Raw genomic sequence first — 26,044 nt, forward strand, 5'->3', positions numbered from 1 at the left:
TCGGCTCAGCTCTAGCCAAAGTTGTTGGCCAAATTCTCAGCTGCTGGAACATTTAGTTGATTTAAAGCCATTGTGAAAATCTGTGCAGCTCTGTACAGTGATTTGTTTCCACTTTCAGGATATTTGTGCTGACTTGCCCCACTGGAAACTTGCTTAAGCTGGTGAAGTAAAGGGGTATTTCCTCTGATTTCAGCTGGTCTTGGAGTCCTCCAGTTCTCCTGGACCACATCTTAATTTCAGTCACACCAAAGTAAATGCTACTGAGTATGGAGAAACTATAACACCAATATAGTACTGTGAGATAAAAAAATCCCTGATACTTATTTTTCTAGTTTATCCTTCACCCTGTGCTTGCCTTCTCATGTGTCCTTCACCCTGTCCCAGTGCGGTGGGATCAGCCTGAGTTTTCCTGCCCTGAGCATCCCCCCTGCAGTCAGCCCTCTGACCCTGCCAGTGGGGTTCGCTCTGGAGCTCACTAGCAGTGGTACTCAGGGTACCCCTGCTGAACAACTGCCCCCCCCAATACGTTTTCTAGGTAATATCAGTGGTTAAGCTTTCACCTAGTGAAAGTCAGCATGAGCCAACAAAGTCAGCAGTTTTGGGCCAGTGACAGGGAGATAAGTGTCATGGGCTAAAGCCGCAGTGCAAAAGGTTTTTGCATGGGTGTTAAGGGATGTGTTCATGACAGACACCAGGCTAGCTTAACCATCTGGACAACATCTTCTCCTGCATCTGTGGGTGGTTTTGTTCCATTATTTTTGTTGAGCCATATACCTCCCTCATCTGGAACATCACCATTGATTTTAGTGAATTTCTCAGGATTTTCATCAGCACTAAAGAACATTTAGTTAATTGCTCCTAATACTGATATTACCTCAACACAGCAAAGGCTATGGCAAATGGGCCAAATACAAAGTTGCAGTAGACAAGAATATCCTCCACTTGGAATTTTGGGGACAGATTTTGCAATCCTGATTATCTGTGCAAATCAGAACTAATCAGTGTGTAAGCTGGCCAGAAAAAGTGTCTAAACATAACTGGCATACAGGGGATGTGCAAAATGAATATGACTTCCATTTCACTGGGGCCAAGAGGAGCTATGGAATGGCATGAAAGGAGAGGTATAATGCAGAGTATGTGAGTGGGGATATAGCTGTGTGAAGAATAAGGAAAAATAAAACCTGCACAGATTTACGTTGTCTGTGGATCTAGCTGCTGGTATTTTGGTGAATCTGTTGTTGCTACTACAGCCATCTGCGGTATGCAAAAGGGGTGAAGCTTGTGATTTTTAGAAAAGCAATTAGGACAATTTCCTTAGTTCCCCGCTCTTTGGAGGGCAGTACCTAAAGCAGTGCTTGTCATTCATTGTGGGAGGGGAAGGAGGAAGTGACCTGCGCCTTGTCTGCTGGGAACTCCCATGGGTGTAATGCTGCTCTGTTCACGTGCTCTGTGCCTACCGGGGTGCCAATGTTCAGTGTGTTACAGTGGCTTTTTCCAGTAACATGCATCTATCCTGCCACTCAGATTTAATGTCCGTCCTTCTGCTGTGCTGAGGACTGACTGTGCATTGCAGGGCAAGAAGCATTCGCTCTCTCCCCCTCCCTCTGTAGGTGTCAGCTCTGCTTCCCGGGGCGGAAGGGGAAGGGAATGTGTTAATGGCTCTGTAACGAGAAGGGTGATTTTTCCTGGCAGTGCTTTTAGGTTTGCTTCCAGAATGTGGACAGTTATCATTTATGCTCCTTTAAATTCTTTCCTTTTCTCAGAAGAGGTCGGTGCATAGAAAGAGAATTTGGATTATCAGACTTCTGGCACTGACCTGCGTTTTCCACTGTGTGCTTGGAATACAGTTCGGTTTTGTGCCTCTCTTGATTTGTTTACCTTTTCCCTTCCCCTCTTCCTGCTCCCCCCCAGTAAGTTGTTGGACTCCTTTTTTCAAGATAAATATTTTAAAATTTTTAAGTGAGCCATTAAATCACTTTTGCAATTTCTCTGAAAACCTTAAAATTGCACATTTGATCTTCTGAAATGTGAAGAGCCCAGTGAAATGACCAAAACATATCAATGCTTGGGTCCTCAGAGCACTCAGAAGGCACCAAATTTGTGTCCTCACTACTGGAACAAGAGCTTTGAAATGTCAGATCTAATCCTTAATCTAGAGGTGTCATAGCTGTCCGTGGAAGCTGGTCGGTTTGCAGGTGGGAAGTGCTCAGCATATCATGCGATGCCTCGCTCTGTAATGATATAGCACAGGTAGCACCTCCCTGCTTTCTCTGTTGCTGCCATCTCCAGTGTGCTGCAAGAACAGGACCTGATTGCAGGAGGTAACGAGCAGTCAAAAGGTAAAAAGAGGAGCAAGGGGACCATGGTAGTGGCTGAGAGGACCTCCCTTCAGTCATTTCTGTTCAGGGTTTCTGTACCCTTCAAAACAATATGTGGCTGAACAGAACTGACAGGGACAGAACAGCTCTGGATCGATCTGGGTTGTAGAGCTTCACACAAAGATGCTCTTCAACCTCTTTGAACTTAAACACCTGTGTTTTTGAGTATCCGTGCTCCTGACTTAGGTATGCGAGTCAACTATTGAGATCTGAAATTCTGCATTGTGCATTCAAACCTAGCCCCAGGCTATGGTGAACAGCAGCTGATGGGTTCCTGGGAAATGAGAACTCCTAGGCTTATCTTTTTGAACCGTTGTTAATGTCGTGAAAAAGGCTACCTTGGTCTATGTGATATTGGGCTGTAGGGTTTTGGCCATGCAAGGCTGTCTGTCATAAAGTGTGATATATTTCTGCTGGCAGTTCCTAGCACAGAGGAGAAAAGGGGTTGCTTCCTGCACTCCCATGTTGAGCCAAGGCTTGAGACTGAGGAGGCAGTGGATATACTTCCATACGAAATGACCAGGGATGCCTATGATCAGATGATAAAAAGTTGTGGTTCCTAGGAACCGGTCCTGTTTCAGAGCAAGCAACAGAAATAATATTGCTTCTACTGCTGTTTTGCTCTAAAAGAAATATTAATGTAAAAATAGAGTAATTCAGAAATAACTGTCTTCCCCCAGCTAGCTGTCATGGCAGCGAAAGCCCCATAACAGAGCCAGTCCCCAAGCCAAGGTTATTTCTAAACCACTTCTAATTCGTGGAAACCAATTTGCAAAATTTTGGGTGGTTTGGGAATAAGAAAAGTCACTTTACAAATCATTGTCTGTTGCAGGAAAAGCAATTGTCATGGACCCAGAGCATAAAAACACAATATGGGTTTTTTTAGTGTATCAAGTCATGTGACAAATTAAAGGGATACCAAATAACATAATTTCAACACAGTCAAACAGCTCATTCTCTGCTTGCATAGTGATTATCCTCTCAGTTTACACAGATCTTTGCACTCCTGTGGTGCTTTAATTACATCACTTTAAAACCCTGACATTTGGGTAACGTGAGGAGCAGTAAATACTCGCAGCACCTACAGTCATCAGTCACTGTCAACTCCGGGCTGAGGTTTCTCTGCTTTCTAACCATGTGGCTGTATGCTTAGCTTAAACTCCTTTTTCTGACACTAGCTATTTCCCAGAGGCCCCAGAAAACAACCTGGAGAGTCTCTGGTTGGCGTGCCCAGCTGCCTGAAGCCTCAAGAGCCTGTGCAGACAACAGGCGAAGGGAGAGGTTTGCAGTTCAGTATCGAATGCTGTTCATTAACCCTGGCTGCTCCCTGATGGCGATGCTGGTGATATTGTGTTATTTGCATGGCAGTAGAGCAAGGGACCTGCTTGAGATGGAGAGGAGAGGAAAAAAAAACCACTGAATAGTAAAAGATAGCCTTTGGTCTGAGGAACTTACAGGACCAGGTGGGAAAAAGGGATGGAAGAAGGGCAGGGTTGGGGTGCTTTAGGTAGTGGTTGTGTGTGAGAAATATCTTGAAGAAGAAGGGTCTGATTTTTCTCTCCGTTCAGTCTGTGCAGCCAAGCTTTGGTTAGGTTCATGCTTGTGTAAATCACAGCTAGCTCCACTGACTTCAGTGCAATGACAGCGCTCTCTGCTATCAGGGCTATTGACTCGAGATCAGTTATTCCATTTATTACCTAGCTGAATAGAAGTCAGTCCTGTATCTGGCATGGGAAGACCGGAATGGGCTGGTAGCTGGCTGTATTTTCCAGTTGTTGACTTTCTATTTGATCCAGTGGGAACCAAATTAATCTCTCAATGAAATGAGCACTCCCTGCTCCTGACAGCATTGGAGGTCTCCGAGCATTTTGTAGGAGCAAGACTAACATCAGTGGCATCATTACATGCCCAGCAATGCCTATGTGCAAGCAGTCTCGTACTGCTCAGCAGCCTGGCATGCCCCAGCCCTATGAAGCCACGGCACGGCACCATTGAGGGCAGGGTTTCTCCCTCGCTGGGCCAACAGAGCTGAGGTATCCATGGCAGTGTGCAGGGTCTGTTCCTTTTTTAGTGGCAGCCTTAGCAGCCCACCTCTTTTTTGTGTTCAATATGCTCCTTGTGTAATTTATCACGTACTGTTATTATTTGTAATTTTATTGCAGTATTTACAAAAAAAGTCAGCCACTCCTTCTGTGTTTTCCTTAAGCACATCTGATGTGCAAGGCACCAAAAACCTCAGAATGTCATTTTTTTCCCCAAAGACAACTAGGCTTTGCTAGGACAAGGCTGGGCTGTGGGGAGTGTAAATGCTTCAGAGCCATGAAGGATCCTCTTGTGACGCAATGTCCCAACCTCTGTGACATGATGCAGTTCACTAGCCAGTTCCGGATCCTGTTCTGTCTGGTCACTGGAGTTGTGTGCTTCGTGGCAATGTGCTTGATTTGGGGCTGCAAGATAGGGCTCAGAGTGCTTAGTCAGTATTATCTGCTCTGTTTCATTCCACTGGTTGGTTGGTTGGTTTTAAATATATTTTGGATGCCTAATAATTCCAATAAGAAATTTCTAAAAGAACATCAGAAAAGCCATCCATGGTATTTAAATCACTATGTTAATGCGACTGAGCTCATGCGGCTAAGAGATTGCAAATCATTTTCAGATGCCGTCAGCATCTTTTTTTTCTGTGCTTGTCGATGTCCTCCCGTGACCATTGCTTGGAGAGCCATGTACACACTTGAAGGATTTGCTTTGAGGGGAGGACTCAAATATCAAAGTGGAAAAAAAGCATTGAAACCTAAAAGCTGACCATAAAGCCCAGCACATCATTTTCAGAAGCAGAACGTTATTGTTACTCTGCTGACAAACTTCTTTTGAGGGCAGCAGCATGGTCCAGCACCATTTTAGATTTGTCTTAAAGCCGCACGTAACCAAAATAAATATATGGTTACATAAGAAACTATATTATGTTCTTGCTCCTGGGTTCCAAGTCTAATTGTAAAGTAAGCACAAATCCAGTATGTGTGCCCTTATGGAGGTAGAGGGCCAACCTCCTCTCACATGTGATCCAGTTGATTCACACCTGGGATAAATGGGCCAACCAAGTGGAAGGAAGGTGGTTTTGTCCCTTCTAAGGTGCTCATGTAAGATGTAGAAGCCCTCTGCAGAGATGGACACAAGGGGACAGGTAGAGAGAGGGATTGAACAGGCTCTGGAGAGCAGCCACGTCTCAGGGAGGGCAGTATGTGGGTTTTGGACATAGCCCAGCATGGTGTGAGTAACTGAAGCCCAGAGGATTACATTGCTCCCATGAATCAATGATTTATACAGCTTCATTAGTATGCCAGCAGCAATGCCAATAGTTATAGTGACTTAAAGCTGCTCACGATACAAGACTGCTTTCTGCTGCATATGACTAGGGAAAGAGTTATGTAGAGAAGCTGTGACACACCTGCACTTTTAGAGCTAGGCTCTGAAATTTGGCAGGGGATAATTGTACTTTGCCCCTGAAGGTGTTGTGAAAATATATGAATCATTGTTTATTTCCAAAGTGCTTGGACACTGTAACTTCAAATGGGATAGAAAAACCCACAAAGGAATCCAGTTTACTTCAGAGCAGAGGTCCTCATGAAAATGCTCATGAAAAACAAACCTTAGCCTGCAGAGGGGAAGGATCAGGCCATGTGGCTGGCATGATGCAGAGGAGGACGAAGAAACGCACAGCAAGAATAAGCAGGCAGTGTTAGGACCTTTAGTTTTCTGAAGCTGCCAGTCTCTCAGCTTTAATCAAGCACAAATTGTTCAGTTCCATGCAGAAGGGACTGGATAATGTTCACTGCCCTGCGCTCCCTATGGGAACAAAATCCAGGGGTTCCTCCTGACTTATTGGCTAGGCTAGGATACAGCAGCCACAGAGGGAAAAGAAGCTGGTAAGATCAAAGGGCATTTTTTTATGTCATTATGTTCTGAAGAGGACTTTATAGCCCCTGGCTATAGGATACTGTACAATGCTCAGTATTCTGTCTCAGTTTCTAGACCTGTAGTGTAGCAGAATAATGTGTGTGTATGTACGTGTGTCTAAGCTCCTAAAGAAAAAACACTGTAGCAGAGAAAGTAAATAAAATCTGAGGCAACTGGGCAGCAGGACAGTGACTGCTATAGAAGCCCACATAGAAGTGAATGTTGTCAATATAAGCAGCCACACGTTGACAGAGGATGATAAGATAGTTAACTATGAAGAAAAAATAAAATAACACCTACCTCAGACAACCAAAGTTTGAAATCTCTTTACAAAGGAGGCTAGTAGCATCAACACTGTGGACAGTAAGGACAAGAGAGCTGAATCCAAGGTCACCTAATCATGGCAGAAGTGAAGCTGCAACTAACTCCATGCACCAACACAGGCTGAGGGCTGAGCATCTGGAAAGCAGCTTTTAGAAAAGACCCGAGTGTCCTGGCAGACGAGTTGACCATGAGTCAGCAGTACCTTTGCAGCAAAGGCAGCCAACAGCATCCCAGGCTGGTTAGTGTATGCACACACCTGGAGTGCTGGGCTCCCCAGTACAAGAGAGGCATGGACATACTGGAAGGGGCACAAGGTGATTAAGGGCTTGGAGCATCTGGCATATATGAGGAGAAGGTGTGACAGCTGGGATTGTATAGCAGGGGCAACCTTATCAAGGCATATAAATACCTGATGGGGGAGTAAAGACAACAGAGCCAGACTCTTTTCAGTGGTGCCCAGTAAAAGTGCAAGAGGCAATAGGCACAAACTGAATACAGGAAATTCCATTTAAACATCAGATTTTTTTTTTTAACCATGGCAGTGGCTGAACAATGAACAAGCTGCCTAGAGAGGTTGTGGAGTCTCCATCCTTGGAGGTATTCAAAACTTGATGGCACAGCCCTGACCAAGCTGCTTTAGCTGACCTGGCTTTGAGCAGGTGTGTTGGACTAGGCAATTTCCAGAGGTCCCTTCCAACCTCCACCGTGCTGCCATTCTATAACAGAACACAGCTCTCCTGAATCCCAAGGTAATGTTTGCTATGAAATTGTTACTGGGATCCTGGACATCTGCTCTTTTTTGATTAAATGTTGCCAACAGAAATATATGTTCAGGTATGGGGCTGCACATGCACAGATGGTCTGTGCATACGTGTGGATACCTGGAGAATCCCTCCGTACGCAGGCAAGCCAGCACATCCGGCCAGCCCGCCAGAAGAAAATGTGAAAAATTGCTGAATTCCACCTAGACAGAATTTCCAGCTGGAAAAAAGAGGACGTGTCTGGGGAAACCTGGCCATGAGCTATTCCTGCCTCCAGGATCTTGCGCTAAGTCTCTGCACAGAACGGTTTCTCCTTAAATAAATACTCACCTATTCAAACAAGGTCTTTGCACACCAGAAACAGTATATTGATCATCTGATTATATGGTGGGTTACTCGCTATTCATCACTCCTTATGTTCTTCTTTTTAAAACTTCTTGGCTATTCCAGTCAAGGGAAAGAAATGAGAATACGTAGTTGTGTTTATACATAAAGGCTTGCTGCTTTTGTCACACCAACACATCCAGCTTGTGTGAACACAGTTCATTTGTACAGTTGTGCCACTGGTTTAGTTTATGCAGATTGCTTGTGAAAAACAAACTGAAACAAAGGAGAGTTTACTCTGGGTGTTATTTTTACTGCTTTTTATTATAGCTATGTCATATAGTTATCTATTTATCTATGTGTTTCACTCCTCTCTGCAGTATCATGACTGCAAAATATATGAATGCAAAATGCTGCAAGTTGGGTGACCTCCCAGGCAAGAGAAGGAAGGGGTAATCGAGGAGCTGACAACCAGCACTCAGTAATTTGTTCCTGTAATGGTACATGGATCTACTCTAATCAGCAAATACTTTCCTCCTGCTGCATACAGAAGTGCTCTGTCTGTCAGATAACTCATTTGCAACAAACCCAAATCAGCTCCACCTGCAACGTGGCCGCCTCTAGAGGGCGGTGATTGACTGATTAATGTTTGTGCTGTAATTGAAGATGATTACTGGTTTATCCTGGATTAATCCAGTTGTGATGCTGCAGCTGTTTAGCAAATTACAGCTTCACTGCAGAAAGATGCAGTGAGTCTGACAAGGAAAGGTCTCTGGTCCAGTTGAAGTGATAGAGGAAACATGGCCAAGGAATGTAGCAGAATTTGGCCAGAGCATTAGGATGAACTTAAAAACTGTTGTGAGGTCTTTACTTCTTAGAAATACCAGAGATCTTCATTTCTAGAACAGCATTTGTTTGTGAGGTGTGTTGCAGGAACTAACTATAAGTACATTGAAACCAAAGCAGAACAGAGAAGGAAATCAAATCAATCAGCATCAATTGCTCTAACATCCCAGGTTTACACTAACAGCTTGCTCTAGTTGGCTTTCCAGCACAGAATGGTCCCACTGTGCAAGCCACCATCCCAGGGATGGGCTTACCAGGAATGAGGGGACAGTAGCCACCTTATTAACATCATTTGGTGCAGGAATTGCTTCCAGGGAGAAACAGCTGCCCAGCCCCACATTTCGCATGGCTTCATCTTCCTCTGCCTACGTGTCAGGTAAGAAACTAGTGGTGACATTTCCTGCAGCATCCTGTGATGTTGTGAGTGGTCCACATGTGGCCCAGCCCAGCTCCCACAGCACTGGTTTCTGTCTGAAGAATATCACTCACCTTCTCCTTCTGCCCCAGACCGTTGTCATTTTGCTGCTTAGCTGCTTTCTTTAATTCTTCTGTATCCTCTCTCCTGCTGTCAATGAACCAAACTCCACTTTACTTCTCAGCTCTGCACAGAAAATGGTGATCAGTTGTGTGAAAAAAAAGTGAGAGGTCAGGACAGAGTTTCAGGACAGACATATTTTTTCTTCTCGTGAGCATGTCTTTGAATTTAAGCTGCTGCTGTGCATTCAGTGCTGTACTACATTGCCACATTTGTAATTAGCTCTGGAGTTGAAGTATGTGCTATGTAGCCAAGATGCACGCTTTGCTGCTCTGTGCTTTGTGTGCCATGCCACAAAGGTTCATGGGTCAAAAAGAGTTTATTTCAGTGACAGATGACATCAGCGCACACGTCTTCGACAAGGGAGGCAGTGTGAAAACATCAGCACCACTCTTTTCCTCTTTCTTAGCACAGAAAGATGGGGCTCATTCTCAGTTTGTCATCTTTATATTTAGCATTGACTCCAAGTAGCGTAGCTAGAGGGGATGGAAACACACTCTACTGATTTTCATTTCTATGTTGCCAGTTTGAATTAGGACCAGGCTGGTATTGGCCCAGAATTATTACTATTTGCTTAGTACTTTGAGATCTCTTTGTATGGTTTTGTTGCCTCTCATCCACTTGCTTTGTAGACCACTGTGTCCATAGCACAAAAGGCCCTGTCACTCTTCTGGGCCATCTTCACTCCTCACAGCCATCTTGGGCTGGGAGCCAATGGCATGGGCACAAAAGATAAACTATCTTTTTTCTTTCCAAACACGTCCTTCTGCATCATTACAGAAAAAGCTTGCATTACAATAAACTGTCCTTGTTTGGGACTTCTGCTTTGTTTTGCGAATGCTTTTTATGGATTCTTAGATGTCATTACCCAGCTCCTATCACAAGCACTTAATTCTAGCACAAAGGACTTTTAAAAAGTACGTATATAGAAACTGCTAGTAGGAAGCCTAGCATTGCTGAAGAATGTTACTGACTTCAGTTTTGTATGCTACCTTCACTTTGTGGGTTTTGCTTCTCAAAATCTGTCTAGCTGCAAGGAGTCATCTTAAATGGAAGTGGCACAGCAAAAGCTACTTTGATAGCTTGCAGATTTAAAAATAGCTGTCTTAACATAGTTTTTCCTTCCAAGGTAGAATGTACCTTTAATTGGAAAACATGCGTGTACATTGTTAATGCAGAGTCTCTTTTCCATAGTTCTGTCTTACAGTGAGTCATCTGCTCTCTGGCTCTGTATATCTACATGAAAATAGGTGGGAATCAGCTTGGTTTCTGAAATTATCTCTTATATAGTGACTGAAAATCTGTGGTGGTTATTTTAAAATGTTTCCCCTTCTCTAGACAAGATAGGAATGTAAGTGCAACAAAATAATATTGGATGTTCTCCGTGAACTGGTGATGTAGCTATAAAATGCTGGATGCTTGGTTAATCTGGTGGAATGCTAATCCACTTCCAGACTGGTGTCAGAATTGGGCCAATTCTATCAGAAGAGTTTATTGTCTCAAGAAATAAAAATAGATTGAAGGCATCATAATTTCGAATATCTCAGTTGTTTTTCTCAGAGCCATATGAATCAGTATCAGCTGAGCACCTGACTTATAGAGATGAGCTCTTTATAAAAAAAAAAAAAAAATCATAGTTTTAATTTGAAAAGAAAAAAGTTCTTGGATTATTTCTTAGAATTTTGAGGAAAACTTTTCAAAACTGGAAAAAAAATTCCACTTTTTCTAACTTCAATTTTGTCCTTATTTCCCATATTAAACCCAGAACTAGACTACTTCTAATGACCCACTCACTGTTTAGTGAAACTGTGAATAATCCTAGCAATCAGAATGTATCAAGACACATGCCTTTATTCCATGCCAGCTCAATTAAAAATGCCTGAGGATAGGTCTACTGCTTTGGCCATAACGCTTTCTGGACCCAGCACCATTCCCGTTGATTTACAAATGACAAATGTGCGACCTTGTGTGAGGAATCGGTGATCAATGGAAAGGGTGACATAATTTGAAGGTAGAGTTCCTATAAGACAACTTAATGACAGAAGGGGGAGATCACAGTGATTTAACAGTACTGGTACATGCTTTAGTGGGAGAAGAAAAAGATTAAAAGTATGATACAGGAAAAAAAGCAAGTATGTGTCACCATATTCAGATGTCATTACTAAGATTTTAAAGACAAGGTCTGAGAAACCCAAATGTAGTTTCCACAGGTAAGGATGATGAAGAGCAAGATTGCTCAGCACTTACACAAGTGAACCCTTGCTAACTCCTGCTCACTGAATAAGAACTTGTCTACTAAGTGAATTAAGGAAAACATTGAGCCAGCTCAATTGATTTGCAAACTAGTGTTGAAAGAACTACAGAAAATACTTGCAAGAGTATGAGGGCAGCAGGGAGGCAAGTTTGTCTTCCTCTTGGATGGTAATAAAAAGAGCTTCATGTCTTGTGTCCTTACCTCCTCCCATTTCTTTGGTTTTGTCTTCATAGTTAAGAAAATCACATTATGTTTGTTTATTCATTTATGGTTAAGACAATAAAGATTCCTTCCAAACTCTTGGTTGCCCTAACTTAATTATACTGTAAATATAATTAAACCACAGTAGTGTTGAACATGTCTGTTCCTTGGGAACTCTGCCAACTAAGTAACCACCATTTGCCTTTTTCATTATCTGAGAAGCTTCCTTATCAGCCTTCTCCAGAAGGTGTCAAAAAGGTACCTGTAAGTTGTTGCTAAATCTAAGTCAGTTTAGAGCAGGAAATTAAATGTTAACACTCTAACACTCTATTCTTTTTTTTTATTCCTTTTTTTTTTCCCAGGAAAAAACACTGTTTGCTGATAACATATGTCCTATTCTAAGGTCAGCAGCAGCCCATGAAGATGGCTAATTACTCAGATTTGAGTCTTTCACACCTAGTCAGAGATGATGATACTTGTGTGTATCAGCATCCATTTCTGAAATCTTTTAGATTGTATGCTTTTGTAGGAAGAGCAGAGTGATAAATTTATTTTGAAATAGAAAGAGTGTGTAAGACATCTGAAAGGAAGAGCTACAACCTCACAGTAGGTCCAGGTGGTACAAAAGTGGCTGGAGCTTTGTTATAGGATCATCAGTGGAGGGCCTAAAAGCAAATTTTAGTACCAGGTCTGAGACATCCTCTTAGAGTGAAAGGAGATGATAATATGGCTATGCTTCTTCTCCTGCTTTTTCTGTAGCCCACCATCCCACTCGCTCTTGTGAGATGCTAAGCTTCAGCTGGCTGAGTCTCGGCCATCCTCCAGGCTTCACCCTGTGTTGTGAAATACTGAAATGCCTACGTTACAAGCATTCGGTTGTCTGTCGTCAGCTTACTCACAGTGGCACAGTCCATGCCTCCTACTAGCCTCATCTACACCAAATGTGGTGGCAGAAGGGAGCCCTGCAGAGGTTCTGTTTTAAAGAGCTTGAGATAGGACCTGTAAAAACTCCTGATAGGAGTAAATGCCTGCGAGTACCACTTTGTGTCTTTCCAACAGAAAAAAAGAGAAAGAAACCGAGTGCCTAGAACTGCAGTAGCTGGTCAGCAACACCTTATGGTTGTATGTAGCAAAGGTACCCCATAAATCCAATAATATCTTGTGGTTAGATCACGGTTATCTTTTTCCTGAGATCCTGCTCGCATCTTTTATACATATCAGTCAAGTGCTGCTGTGTCCTTGGACTTCCAGCAAGAAGCCTCCGTCTAAATGCAGGTAGCACTATAAAATGGAGCACAATTCCAGTTCTTTTCTAGTGGCAGCACTTTGAGCTGTGTTTCAGCAGTCTGGAATTGTTTGGTTTTGCCCTTTTGGTTCTGCTGCAGCTCTAGTATCCACAGAGTCCATTTGGACCTCTGCAGCTGCCAGCACTGTTCTGTTATGCCCTGCGGTGGAAAACAGTTCCAACCTGTCTGGTCCAGCCTGATACTGGTGTGGGTGCTCATGTGGCTAATGCATATTTTTGCAGCAGTACACTAGGCCATACTCACATATCTGCCTGTACTGAGAGATGCTATAGAAATACTTGCTTTGCCTCTCCTCGTTCTCTGGGGCTGTATATTTGTATTGTGCTCGTGATCAAAATGAGCTTCTCATTGTCCGTGGATTCCCCCCCCCCCCCCCCCCCCGGACACCTCAGTCAGAGAGCATGGCAAAAACACGCTTTGCAATGAACTATCGTGATTTGGCAATTCATGTCAGCTCTGTGAAGTTCTGTGGCCATCTTCATCTGGGAAATGAGCTGTGTTACAATACGATTAAACTCTTGTCTTTCTCTAACCACTCTGATTAAGACAGATGATGAAATCAAAGCTTTTGCTCCCTGGCTCGCAAATTTTTCCCACCAATTGCAAAGCTGCATTTGAAATTTCCTTTTACTGCCCATTGCTTGTAGGAAGAGCTTTTGGCAAGTCAGAGTAAAAACTATTTTAAAAGTACTGTGCTTATCTGTTTAGAGAATAAAGTCACTATGAATTAATTGTTAAGGAGTCTGCACAGGTTGGAATTTTAGACCCAAAACCAGGTCTACAATTGCTGTGTGAATCAATTAAAAACTGAGATTAAAAAGAAAGAGGCAAAAGAGAAGGTAGACTTATACTAGTGAGGCAAACTGGGAAAGAAATAGGTCCTCTGGTACTGCCTAGAGAAGATAGGCAGCTTCATAGCTCGCCCTTTACCATCATTTCAATAACTGAAATGAAGTGTCTGAAAGACTTAAGTTCTTGTGACTTGCTTTACAAAACACACTCCTTTTCTAATGCTTATCTTACAATAGTGTTGGTCTACTAAAAATGCACTTATTATTTTCTTCCTGAAGTTAATTAAGTCCTTCTAAAGTTATTCCTGTTAAGTTAAAAAGTTAAAAAAAAAAAATAATTCTCAACATCAGGTTTCTGTACTGCATTTTGCAAAAGTGAGAGGTTAGAGGAATGATGATGCTGCTGAAAATCTTTCCACTCACATGGCTGTCTGAATCTTGAACGAAAAAAAGAAAAACACCACCAACAAAAACCTAGACCCTTAATTATAACCTAATCATCTTGATCAGAGCAATAAATATAACAAATGTGAGGCAAGTATGTGTGTGAGAGTGCAGGACAGAGAAAGGTTTAGGGCAAGGATCAGTGGAAAATCTTTAGAAATGATGTAAGAGAAAGCAAAGGCAGGGATTGGAGTTTGTAGCCTACAGCAGAGACTATAAAAACTCTGAAAGCAAGCTGAACATTAGGGATAAGTTAGGGGGAAGAACATAGCAGGACCATTAAGGCTGGAATTGCTTGTATCCAATGCAAGGTAAGAGGAGTGAGGACAGAGATGGGTTTGGGATGTTTTGTGTCTTCTGCTCTGTTTACAGCAGCTTTCTTCCCTTCTGTGCTTTCTTCCTTTTAATTTTTTCAAGTTTTTTGTATTAACAGGCATGCAGAGGGTATACACATGCTCATGTCTGATGGAAAAAGCACAGCTTCTTTTTCCAGTTTGAGATTAAGATAATAAGATGCCTATCACCTAGTATTTTTGGTACTAAAACTGAACTAATAATATTCAGTGGAAACTTATTTCCTTCAGTTAATCAGTCAATATTTAAACAAGAAGCATCAGTGCATTTTACAACAATGACTAGTTACTTTCATGCTTTTGCAGTAAACTGCTGTCTGTTTATATTGTTATGGATTTTCCTCTGTATATGTTATTGTCAAATGCTTATTACTTCTTAAAATAAGCTGAAAAGCTATGACAGAATAGTTCCTTTGCATTACTAAATACCATATGTGGTAGACAAGTTTGCTGCATGTAGTATATTGTAAAACACAAGACAAATGATTTAGGGAAAGTCTTTAATTTATGGATCTGCAAAAGGGTTTTATTATATTCCATATTAGATAAATGTTGATCCAGATTCTGCCACTTTCCTGCAATAATAGAATAACCCTGCAAAAACATTCCTACGCTAACAGAGCAATTATCATTATCCAGTGATCTGATTACTTCAGCTTTGTACCACTGTAAATGAAGGCAGACTCTGAATCAGTGATAGTCATTGTAATGTCTCCATTCTGGCTTCAAAACTATTTCACTGTTTCTTTTTGCCTCCCACACCGGAGTTGTACAAGTAAATGCATGTGAATAACCTTTGGTTTATATGTCCAGAGGCTACAGTAAAGTTCAGAATCCACTAATTTTTGAAGCACAAGCACAGAGTGCCTTTAGCTTTCCTTACTTGGGTCTTCAATTTGGAATGACCGTCCTCTCATGGGGAGTGCAGAGCGGAAAGCTGAGAAACCGTGGGGACGCTTTGTGCCCCTGCCCACTGATTCACTCAGGAAGCCTGGGGCAAATTATTACATTTATCTGTCTCTGATAACCTGTATTCAAAATGCAGCTCAACTCACTTTTCTTGTAAAATACTTTGAAAATCATGAGGAATAACAGCCAAAAAAACCCCCAACTCCAAACCAAGCAAATCTGTGGTGTAAATGATGGGAAAACTGCAAAATATATCTGGCTGGACAAGGTGTTCTGCAGTATCTATAAATACCTGCCACACTGATTTCAGCAGATTAGGCTTCGTTTTCACTCTTTGAATGAATGACAAGTGTACCTCTTTGGGCTTCTTACATGGCAAATTAAAAACTCAAACCATACAACAGTTGTAAGAACTCTCTTGATTGACCCTGACAAAGATTGCAACTGATTGCAGCTTTCCTTTTCAACCCAGAGAAACAGATTACTCTCTAATTTCCATTTGCCATGCATCTTCACCAAGCAATTGACTTTTCTTCTTCAGTTAGCATCCTTGATCAGAACATTTAAAAGTGTTTATCCAGTAAATCAGCATCAGTGTTTGATTCTGTTGTTAAGAAATTCCAATGCCATTATTGTCTCTTAAGAGCTTATCTTGAAGACATATATTGAAGGATATTTTTACTGGACTTTGAATGGCCTATGTCTTTGTGTTGATGACATATTCTGATAATATACTCTTCATATGAGGTATGAAGAACTTCCACTTACCACTCCAGTGCTGTTAGGAAAGGAGATGATTTTTCTGAATGTAGAAAAACACGATATATTTCTTGATTTTTATTGATAGAAAGATTTCTTATTTTTACTTCAAATGCTGAAGATGGCACTCTAACAATGAACAGTTTTTAGTTGTCATGCTAAAATTGAAGGAAGAAAGCTAAATGTAAAGTTGTTAGAAACGTTAAGAAAAGTTGGCATGTTCAGTCAGTACATATATAAATAGTGTAGGGTTGAGAGTTTGTTGGCAATGAAGAATAGTCTAATAATGTTTTGTTTTCCATTGTGCATACCAAGAATACTGTAGCTCGCTCAATTATCTCACTTAGGAAAGGTGGAAATAGGTTTTTCCCATTAAGAGATATTTTCTTACACTTCATAACAACCTTCTTATTTAATAGTCCCTAGGCTTCTAGATGGGTTTTATGACTTCTGTTTGTGTCTCCTGCTTCATGGTCTCCTACTTTTATGGTACTGATGTGAGTTTGGGGTTTTTAATGTTTAAAATCTGTTGCTAAGAATGGATTTGTTACACAGTGTAGTCAGTTTTGCAAAATGTCTAACTTGTATCCTTCCTGCTCATTCTAAGGAAAAGTGTCCTCACTTGTTCTGCATGGCCATTTGGTTTCATGCTCTTTATTCAAATGAAGAGGTGAGGACCATGACTGACCGGTCTTCCACAAGTGTTTGTCCACCTTTGTCAGTTATTTTTTTCCTGATTCATGCTTGTGTCTGTTAAGCAAATGTACCCCAGCAAGGCTGTGTTCATTTGTACACTTTCCATACTCTGCATGGGAACTAGAGGGCCACATTTTCAGCCTTTCTTCATATGAGCCGTGTGATTCCTGTGCTGCTCCCACAAACGTTGCGTCTTCCATGGGCAGGGTCTAGTCAAAGCTTTGCAGGGACTAAGCTATCGGTTAGTCTGAATCTGTTTTATCTGAGTACAGATGGTAGGAACAGTTGTATACTTGAGCATCCTCTGATTGCATCTGTGTCTGTGAAAAGCGCAGCTATCAATAGCTGAGTCAGCATTTACAATTGATACTTCAGTAAAATACAGGCAAAGATGACTGTCATGGTGATAGGAAAACACGTCAGGACCGAACACTGGAAATCATATTGTTACAGTGAATGCAATTATTGAAATGAAGACTTTGAAAAGCCATGACTAATCTGAAGTGCCTTCTTGGGAAACCTTTAAGGAACTTCATTTTCAGAAAGTGGAACATCCTTAGCCTTGAAATGCTGTCAAACAAAATGTTTCATTTGGGACACAGAAATACTTAGGCATTATCTCAAAATCACTAGTCTTATGCCTCTTGAATAAGTTCATGAATTTTAAGTTCTCTCTGGTTACATCAGATGAAACTTACCTGCATCTATTTATCTACATATTTGGGAAACTGAAAATAGAGGGAAATTTACATTGTAGAAGTTGACAGTGTCTGTACCATATATCTAATAAAATATATGACATTGTTTAAAAATCTACACCTACTCCAGGAAACATATTATTAATAACATAAAGTGCCTGACACTGACTGCTTACATTTCATTTTGCCACAAAGTCCCATGCTTCAACATCTTGTTTCAGTATCTTTTTAGAAAGCAGTATGTAAGAAGTGCTCTATATCTCATCTGTGGGATGAGAACAAAAACATCACTCTAACCTATTTTTGGGCTTTGCAATTTTTTTCAGAGGGTGGGATTTGTTTTGATTTTTCTCCCTTTTCTTTGATATTTATATGACTAGAAAATTATACTTGAGATATACATGATCCCTTAGGAGTTTCTGAAATCACTAGGAGTGCTGGTATGGGCATATTTTTGGCTTTGTGGTAATGAATGTGCTCAGAGGATCTATCCTACAACTTTTAAAAGTAGGGCAAATTTGTTTCAGCAAGAGCAGACTTATTCTCAGAGCTTCACACAAGCTATTTATAAGTTGTTCTTTCGGTAAGATACTTATCCATCATAATTTTATTGGCCATAAGGCAGATTCCCATCAGGTGTCCAATCCAAGGCTGGTGAGGCCAATGTTAGGACACAATTGTGCATTTGATTTGGATAGGTAGCAGCAGTTAATTTTCTATTTTATGGCTCTGGAGCAGCAACAAACTACATCAGTAACTGGCTTGCAGACACAGCTGTGACTTCCCCCAGCTGGTTGGAATCTGCATGGTATGAGAGATCCTCATGGCTAACAGGTGATGGAGGCTCACCAATACCATCCCAGTGCTTATAAAGCAGAAGGACTGGAGTCCTAATGGGCCCTGCCAGGAGCTTCCCAGAGCCTACAGGACAGTCATGTCTTGGCTCTGCATTGGGTCTGTTTGGGAGCATACAGCACAAAACCTCAAGGCCTTCTGGGCTCAGCCACAGCATGCTCGTTGCAAGAGCAAGGTCCTCATTTGCAGGTGAGTTTGGGCATGTCCTGTGTTGGTGTTGCAACAACTAGCAGAGCATAGTCATCAATATATAGTGGTAGCCGAAGTGAAAGATTACAGTGCAAAGCATGATGTCTTGCCTCAGTTCTCTTGCTAACAGCCCAGCAAGAAAAATAAAGCTCTTGTGATTTATACTTGCAGAGTAATCTCCACAGTAATGTGAAATACGATAGTTCAAATGGGTAAGAACAATGACAGCTGTTACCATTTTTGACAGGCAATGGGTTTGGAGCTTGGTGATGAATTGCATGCTGTCTGGGGTTTGTTCAGCCCACTTATCTTCAGGATGTCATTTTGTTTTTTGTTTTTTTCTTTAAAAGAAAAACATCTTTTAAGTCCTTTGGCTTGATGTTGGAGACTTAACAGTTTCTGTTTGGTAAAGAATTTCACTTTCTTGTGATCTTTTCTTGGAAAATGGCTCTGCACAGATTCCCAAGAAAAAGTTTTGAATGTTTATCCTGCTTTGATAAGGTAAAATAATGTTCTCTCTTTTATCTTTAATTTTATTTTAATTGGACCTGCAACAAAGATATATAATTATATGAGGAATTTTAGTTTTGACACATTTCAAGCTAAAATATCACTAAAACACATAAATATGTCTGAATTTCAGACTTGCAGTTACATTTAGTAAAGGGTAAACCATATTTTACGTCAGATAACACTAGACCAGACCCTGAGATAATAAAGACATGGAATTATACCCCAATCCCTTGACCTATCTCTGTGAAATTGGTGGTGAAGAGTTTTCCAGAAGAAGAATGGAAATTCAACACAAGTGGGAAGCATGCATCTTGCAAAGGCTCACGTGGTTGTCAGAGCTTTGGTTGTTCTCCTTCAGTAACAAATACTGTCAAGCCTCACTTCAGGTCTTTCTTGGAATGGGTCAAGGTAAAATGCGGATGGGGTGAAGCAATAACCAGTGCATGGCTGGGAAAGCCCCTTTTGTCAAGAGGGCTCAGTTTACCCAATTGCAACAGATGAGCTCAAGGGAAAAAAAGCAACAACTGATTTTGACATATAAGATCTTATGACATGGCTGAAGGTGGAAAGGTAAGTCCCAGACTGGCAGAAGACAGTGGGATTTTACTTATGTTTACGTAGTCCTCATTGCACCCTGAGTTTTGCAAATGCTTTTCTAGAGCTAAACTGCTCCACTAGAACAAACCTCCTTCTTTCTCCCACCTTGGTCACAACACCATGTGAAAATCAGCACAACAGGATCTTGCTGGACTTAGTTTTACTCCCTTTTAAACCGGTGACATTGCTGCTTAGCTACTCATTTCTATGGGAACTAGAGCCAAACTTTAAGTCCTTACAATTTCCTCTGCTTCTAATTTCACTGGCGTCGAGTTCTGACCAGTTAATCAAATGTCTTTTGTGTTGCAGGTGCCTTAATGTTTATTTTGATTAGTGTACCAGTTGCTATTTTTAGGTCTTTGGATTGAATGAATACCAGCACAGACCTTAAACCATAATAAACATGTGTTTTTAACCTTGCCATTTATTTTATGTCTCTGTATCCAAATAATCAGGATGTGGTTACCTGCGAAAGTAGTAGACTACTACTTCAAATTTCAATGTACACCCACATACAAAAATATACATTGTAGAGGGTTACAGATTTAAAAACACTAAGACAGACTTTTGTCTGACTTCAATGGCAGTTGCCATTGGACTGAGAGACAGTGGTACCACCTGGCTTACTGCTTTGTCTTTGTCCTTTGATTCCAGTGAACTTAGTCTGCTTCACCCCTACAGAATAACCAGCAGCTTTCTTCCTCCCTGCTGATCCCTCATGGACAATATAAAAAAAAAAAAAAAGCATAATGGAGTAACTAAATAACAGAAGCACATGTAAAATGTATTGAAAAAGCCAAGCAAGAAACAGTTTCAAGAAACAGTGCTGCAAATGTTATAACTTTACTTTTTAAAACTGGACTCCAAAGAGTTTTGTGGCTTTTCTCTTTTGGAATGTGGGGAAAAGTACAAGGCTAAATGTTTCTTACCACGTGTTTTCTGCCTGATCTAAAGAGAAATTTCTACGCAGAGGATAAAACAACTATTGTACATCATAGAAATGTATTTATACATCCTTTTTATTTCTGCTTTCGCCAAGTGGAGAGTCAGCAAAGAATGGCAGAATCAGGCTTGAATTATACTCTGGGGCAGGACCTGGAGACAGAGTAATCAACAAACTAGCAGATACCTTTGGCACTAGAGGCCCCAGCCTAGTTCTTATTAACATCAGCTGAAATATTCCCACCTGTGTGAGTTGGAGGCATGTCAGGTTTTAAGAGCAAGATCCAAACAAGGGCTTAAATAATGTAGCCTAAACCCATGGCCAGAGAAATCCCTGCAGGAAGCAGCTTCCTGATCCTGAGCCTCTGTCATGGTTTAACCCCAGCTGGCAACGAAGCCCCACACAGCCACTTGCTCACTCCCCCCCCCCCGCCCCCGGTGGGATGGGGGAGAGAATTGGGACAGTAAAAGTGAGAAAACTCATGGGTTGAGATAAAGACAGTTTAATAGGTAAAGCAAAAGCTACGCACACAAGCAAAGCGAAACAAGGAATTCATTCACTGCTTCCCATCAGCAGGCAGGTGTTCAGCCACCTCCAAGAAAGCAGGGCTCCGTCACGCATAATGGTTACTTGGGAAGACAAATGCCATAACAGTGAATGCTCCCTGCTTCCTTCTTCTTCCTCAGCTTTCTATGCTGAGCATGACGTCATATGGTGTGGAATAGCCCTTTGGCCAGTTGGGGTCAGCTGTCCCACCCGTGTCCCCTCCCAACTTCTTGTGCACCCTCAGCCTGCTCGCTGATGGGGTGGGGTGAGAAGCTGAAAAGTCCTTGACTTAGTGTAAGTACTGCTCAGCAACAACTAAAACATCAGTGTGTTATCAGCATTATTCTCATCCTAAATCCCAAACACAGTACTATACTAACTACTAGGAAGAAAATTAACTCTATCCTAGCTGAAACCAGGACAGCCTCCCAAAACTTGACTCTTCCTGCATTATTTAAAGGCTCTGTAGGCTTCTGCAGCTGTGGCATGTGGTCAGAACTCCATCACTCTGAGCGATGGATTCCCATGTAAGATTTTCCCAGGTGTGGAAGCTGGATAACTTTATTCCAGGATCCCAAGAAGATCCTGGAAGTTGTGGCTACTATTAACTCAGTTGAGGACTGGTGAAATGCAGCCTTGCTTTCAAAATGCTGCTGGGGAGGTATGTGATTTCTGTAACAGCTTTAGGCACCTCTCCACTATGTGGGGAGGTCAGGGTCAATCTGGGTGGCTATGAGCCAGTCTCCCTGCTTATAAGTGAGTGTCTAGTTCATCTGGTTTTAACACAAGTTTGCATTTGTTAGTCCTGGCACTGCAAGGACTGGCCCATTGTGCAGAAAGGAATTAAACGATTTGCAGGGCTGTAAAGGAGCAAAGAGGAGAGAGCTGATTCTGCACCCAGAGGTGAAGGGCACTCAGCTGGCACTATCTGGTTTTTATGCAGTGACTCTGTAAGATAAAACATATTAACAGCCATGGGAACAGAATCTCCCTTTGCTTTCACTTCTTAAAGACCTTTGGAGCAAGGTTCCTCTGGGAACTTGGGAATGCATCTGTGAAGCCATTAATAGATTGTTCTCCTTTACAGATGCTGCAGTTCCAGCTTGTTGTGGTGCATTTGGCCCTTGTGATTACTCTGCTGCGGTGGCACTCCAGCTCGGTGCTCCTTGCAGAGGCAGCGCCAGAGGTAGGTGAATGTTTCTGGTGGTTGTCACACAGCCCTACTCTTCTTCCAGTTGTTCTTGGCCACAGAGTGTGGAAGACACCATGGTCTCCAAACTGTGTTGGAAGGTGAACAGTCAGTATTGACTCTGTGAGGGCAAAGCAGGAGCAGGACAGCTTCCCCAGTGAAAAGAGTGATGCAAATTGTGTGGCTCTGGGGAGACGGGCAGAATTAAGTCTCAGATTCATGCAACCCCTCGTGAAGCACCATGGGATTTTCTGTGCGTTAAAATATTGTCCAGTGACTTTGAATAGACAACTTCCTGAAGAGGGGAAGGAGGTGAAGGGGGTCAGGGGGAGCAGACTCCTCTAACCCTGAAGGGAAGGTTTCATTCTTTTTCTTAAAGACAAATAATAGCCTGAGAAGTCTGCAGCTTTCAGAAGCCACAAGGAGATCCCTGAGAGAAGACCACCTGCACAAAAGTTACAAATTAAAGGAGACAGAAGAGACAAGGAGAGGGAAGGAGCAAAGTAACTTGCCTAAGCTTGTGCAGCAAAGCTGCAGATGAAATGGGAGAACTGTCTCACGTTTCATCCAGTTCGATATGCAGACGTTGCACCTGAAAATACTTCTACTGCATTCTCTTTTTCTGTGTCATCTTGACATAAAACAGATCTGGCAGGAAAGGTATTTATGTAGCGGTTTCATGCCATAAAAACATCAAGGATCTAAAAGTTTAATTAAAGTAGTACTGTTTGGCTGTAGGGTCTTTACAAGGTTTTTAAGATCAGCTTAGAAGTTAGATGCATACTGAAGAATACTGATGGATCCTTCTACCTTGTTCTGTCTTCAAGTGAGCATGCCCTGATTATACAAAATAATATTTGTTATCAAAAATAGGGCTTGGGGGAACCACTCCCCACATCAGTGCTGCAGCAGCTGCTGTTCTGATGCCACAGAGACCTGATATCCTGTCTCTATCAATGATAGATATTTGTGAAAAAAATAGAAGAACAGAACATCTACAGAGACTTCCTGATCTAGAGACTTGCACTGGACCTGGGCATGTTGTAGCTGCTGATGGGCCTGAATTTGTCTTTGAAATAGTTTAAAATCTTGGTATCCATGATGTTCTTTGGCAATGCATTCCACTTCATCTGCCTGCTGTGTTTAAAAAGTAGCTCCTTATATTTATTTTAAATCCACCATCTGGTGACTTCACTGGGTGCGCTGGGGAGCTCTTTTCCTTGAGGAAAAAATTACTAGTCTCTATTCACCTTTTTGCTGTTCATAGGTCTATAAACCCTCCACCGTACCCCCATCCATACACTTATCTCTCTGCTTATCTGTTAAGTTGTGCTTTGTTCAGTGGTTCACCATAAGAAAACTGTTGTCTACTTCTGATTATGATTTCAGCTCTTTACTTTTTAAAATTCAATTATATCCTTTTTAAGACCAAGTAAGTGGGACTGCACAAAGTACTCAAGAGCAGAGACTATTTTTTACCTTCTAGTTTAAAGCATTATTGTGGATATTTAACCCCACCAACAAGAAGGGAGAGTTCAGTCTTTTTTAAAGGCATAATTTTGTTGAAAACTTCTATGCAAGTTTTATAACCCTGAAAAGGAACAGAAAGGATTGCTCAGTGCACTTGAGGCTCATAAAAAGTAAAGTCAGAGGACAATATGAGATCCTTTACAAAAGTATTAATAGTGCTACATCATTTGTGTGATCATTGTGGTCATGTGCTCCTCCTTATATAAAGATCACAGTTTTATACACTCCATCACTGGTTATGCCACCCATCAGTAGTGGGAAATGTCATCACCACAACTATGGTGTGGACCGCAGTAGATACAAGCATATTACATCATCTATGGGATGGCTTCCTTTACATTTGTACTAAACCCACTGTGTATGAATAAGAAAGACAGTGGTGTGTATCTAAAGAGAGAGGAAAACCTGCTTCAAGGCATATAATGGAAGTTTTGGTTAGAAATTTTTATCTAATTCTGTGAAGATCAAGTGGAGCAAGAAGGCAAACATTTCATCTGAAGAGAGAATGATTTGAGCTTGACACCTGCTTTTGTAGACTAGCTGCTGCCCTATATTTTTCTGTTATTTGCAAAGCAAATATTTCACTTTGATTTGTTTCATTTCTCTCTTGACAGACCCCAATATTCTCAGCTATTCCGGATAATGAAGTAGAATTTGGTTTTGAAAAGGTGTTAAGCCTAATGTCATAACTAAGATTCAAAATTCTGTGTTGAGTCAAGATACTGTTCTTTTCTTTCCTTTCCTTTTCCCCACATAGAGTTACTGCATAAATTCTTCGAATGTCAGTGCTGAGCAAGTTTATCTTGGGGTATTTTTTGCATAAAAATTAATTAATTTGTCAGCTTTAGATGGAAAGTTCTGTATAAGTTTTCATTACTATTTCTTAGCATTCGTTTAAAAAATGAAAATGAGTTTTCTGAAAAATATCAGGATGGGTGTTGGAGTATAGTAATGGTGATTGCATTTTTTAAAAGGATTACATTACCCAGCTCATGCTATAAGTGATACTAATCACACTACTGAGATAGGGATAGTGGGCTGGCCTACAAAAACAGGCTTTGTGAAGTAATAAATTTTGATAATTAATGCAATATTAATTAAGGCAAGTTCAATTCTATAAAAAAAAAAATCCCAACTTTTTATGGCAAACTCCTGTGGGTGGAAAATGGCCACGTTTCACAGAAGGAATTTTGTTTTAAAACACTGGCCCAGGTTTAGTATCCTAGTGATTATATATTTATAGGACTGCTGCTGTGACACTGGCTGAAACGGTTTTTCTGGAACTTGAGTGGCAAGCAAACATGCCCCCTTTCTTTTGCAGCCTTTGGAGCCTTCTGCTGCTCTGGGCATGGGAGCACATCCCATTGCCAGGGAAGAGAAGTCAGTCACCAACCTGGCAGCCAAACTGTTCCTTCTTGATGAGATGGTGTCTCAGGAAAATGAGGTGACCGAGACCAAGAAGAAAAGAAGTTTCCCAGGATTTGGCTCCCCAATTGATAGGATTTCTTCGACCTCTGTGGATGCTAAAGGCAAACAGAGGTAAATTCTTAGGCGCTCCTACCAGTGATAAAGTTGGAAGAAGGCTGTTGGTAGGTGTCCTGGATACAGATGGGTTGGTTTTAGCCACCAGCAGATTTACTGGTCAATTGTGAGGTACTTCTGATCAGGGTACCAGAATCCCTACAGAAACCATTCTGGTTGCATGGTGTGTAATCCTTCAGCTGTGATGAATAACGCATGCACTAGTTCATTTATCCCCACAGTGCCATACAGCTAACAAAGAACATTGAAGCATATGAATTTTTTTAGTACATTTCTTTCCACTGATGTGAGCTAATATTCAGCTTAAAACTGCCTTTTCAATCATGAGATTATCTAAAGCAAAAATATGCCTGAGATTCAAAAGCAGAGAGGCAGGACTAGGTGCTCCCGAAGCTGGGGTGAAGAGAAGGTATGGTGGTGTGCATGTCTTGAATAACAAGATGAAGAACACATCATGAAAACGGGCAGGCAGTTAATAGAATGGGCTTCAAGACCTCAATCAACTTATGATAAGCCAGGGTTTAATCAATACAGCAGTACAGCAATACCTTCACAATACACGTTTGAAGATAAGCATGTTTATAACAGGGCAAAGCAATGATGCTT

The 26,044-nt window shown here is 41.5% G+C and overlaps 1 protein-coding gene across 8 annotated transcripts in view; it reads left to right on the forward strand.

Moving 5' to 3' along the window:
• OSTN (osteocrin) overlaps positions 1–26,044 on the forward strand; it is a 115,962-nt gene that overhangs the window by 76,191 nt on the left and 13,727 nt on the right. For 7 of the 8 annotated variants that reach the window (XR_015700515.1, XM_087739715.1, XM_087739711.1 and 4 more), the window contains 2 exons: positions 22,265–22,363; positions 25,218–25,435. Coding sequence is in view for 7 of the 8 variants with exons in the window: in XM_087739715.1 (XP_087595841.1) it covers positions 22,265–22,363; positions 25,218–25,435 (317 nt within the window). In the remaining variant the exon portion in view is untranslated. Of the gene's footprint in view, positions 1–14,315; positions 14,431–22,264; positions 22,364–25,217; positions 25,436–26,044 lie in introns of those variants that run through there. The other variant, XM_087739712.1, reaches the window with a different exon arrangement.

The sequence above is a fragment of the Nipponia nippon genome, unplaced genomic scaffold (genome assembly GCF_047370975.1).
Source record: "Nipponia nippon isolate SJK-2023a ecotype South Korea unplaced genomic scaffold, ASM4737097v1 scaffold_7, whole genome shotgun sequence".
In the NCBI taxonomy this organism is placed as follows: domain Eukaryota; kingdom Metazoa; phylum Chordata; class Aves; order Pelecaniformes; family Threskiornithidae; genus Nipponia; species Nipponia nippon.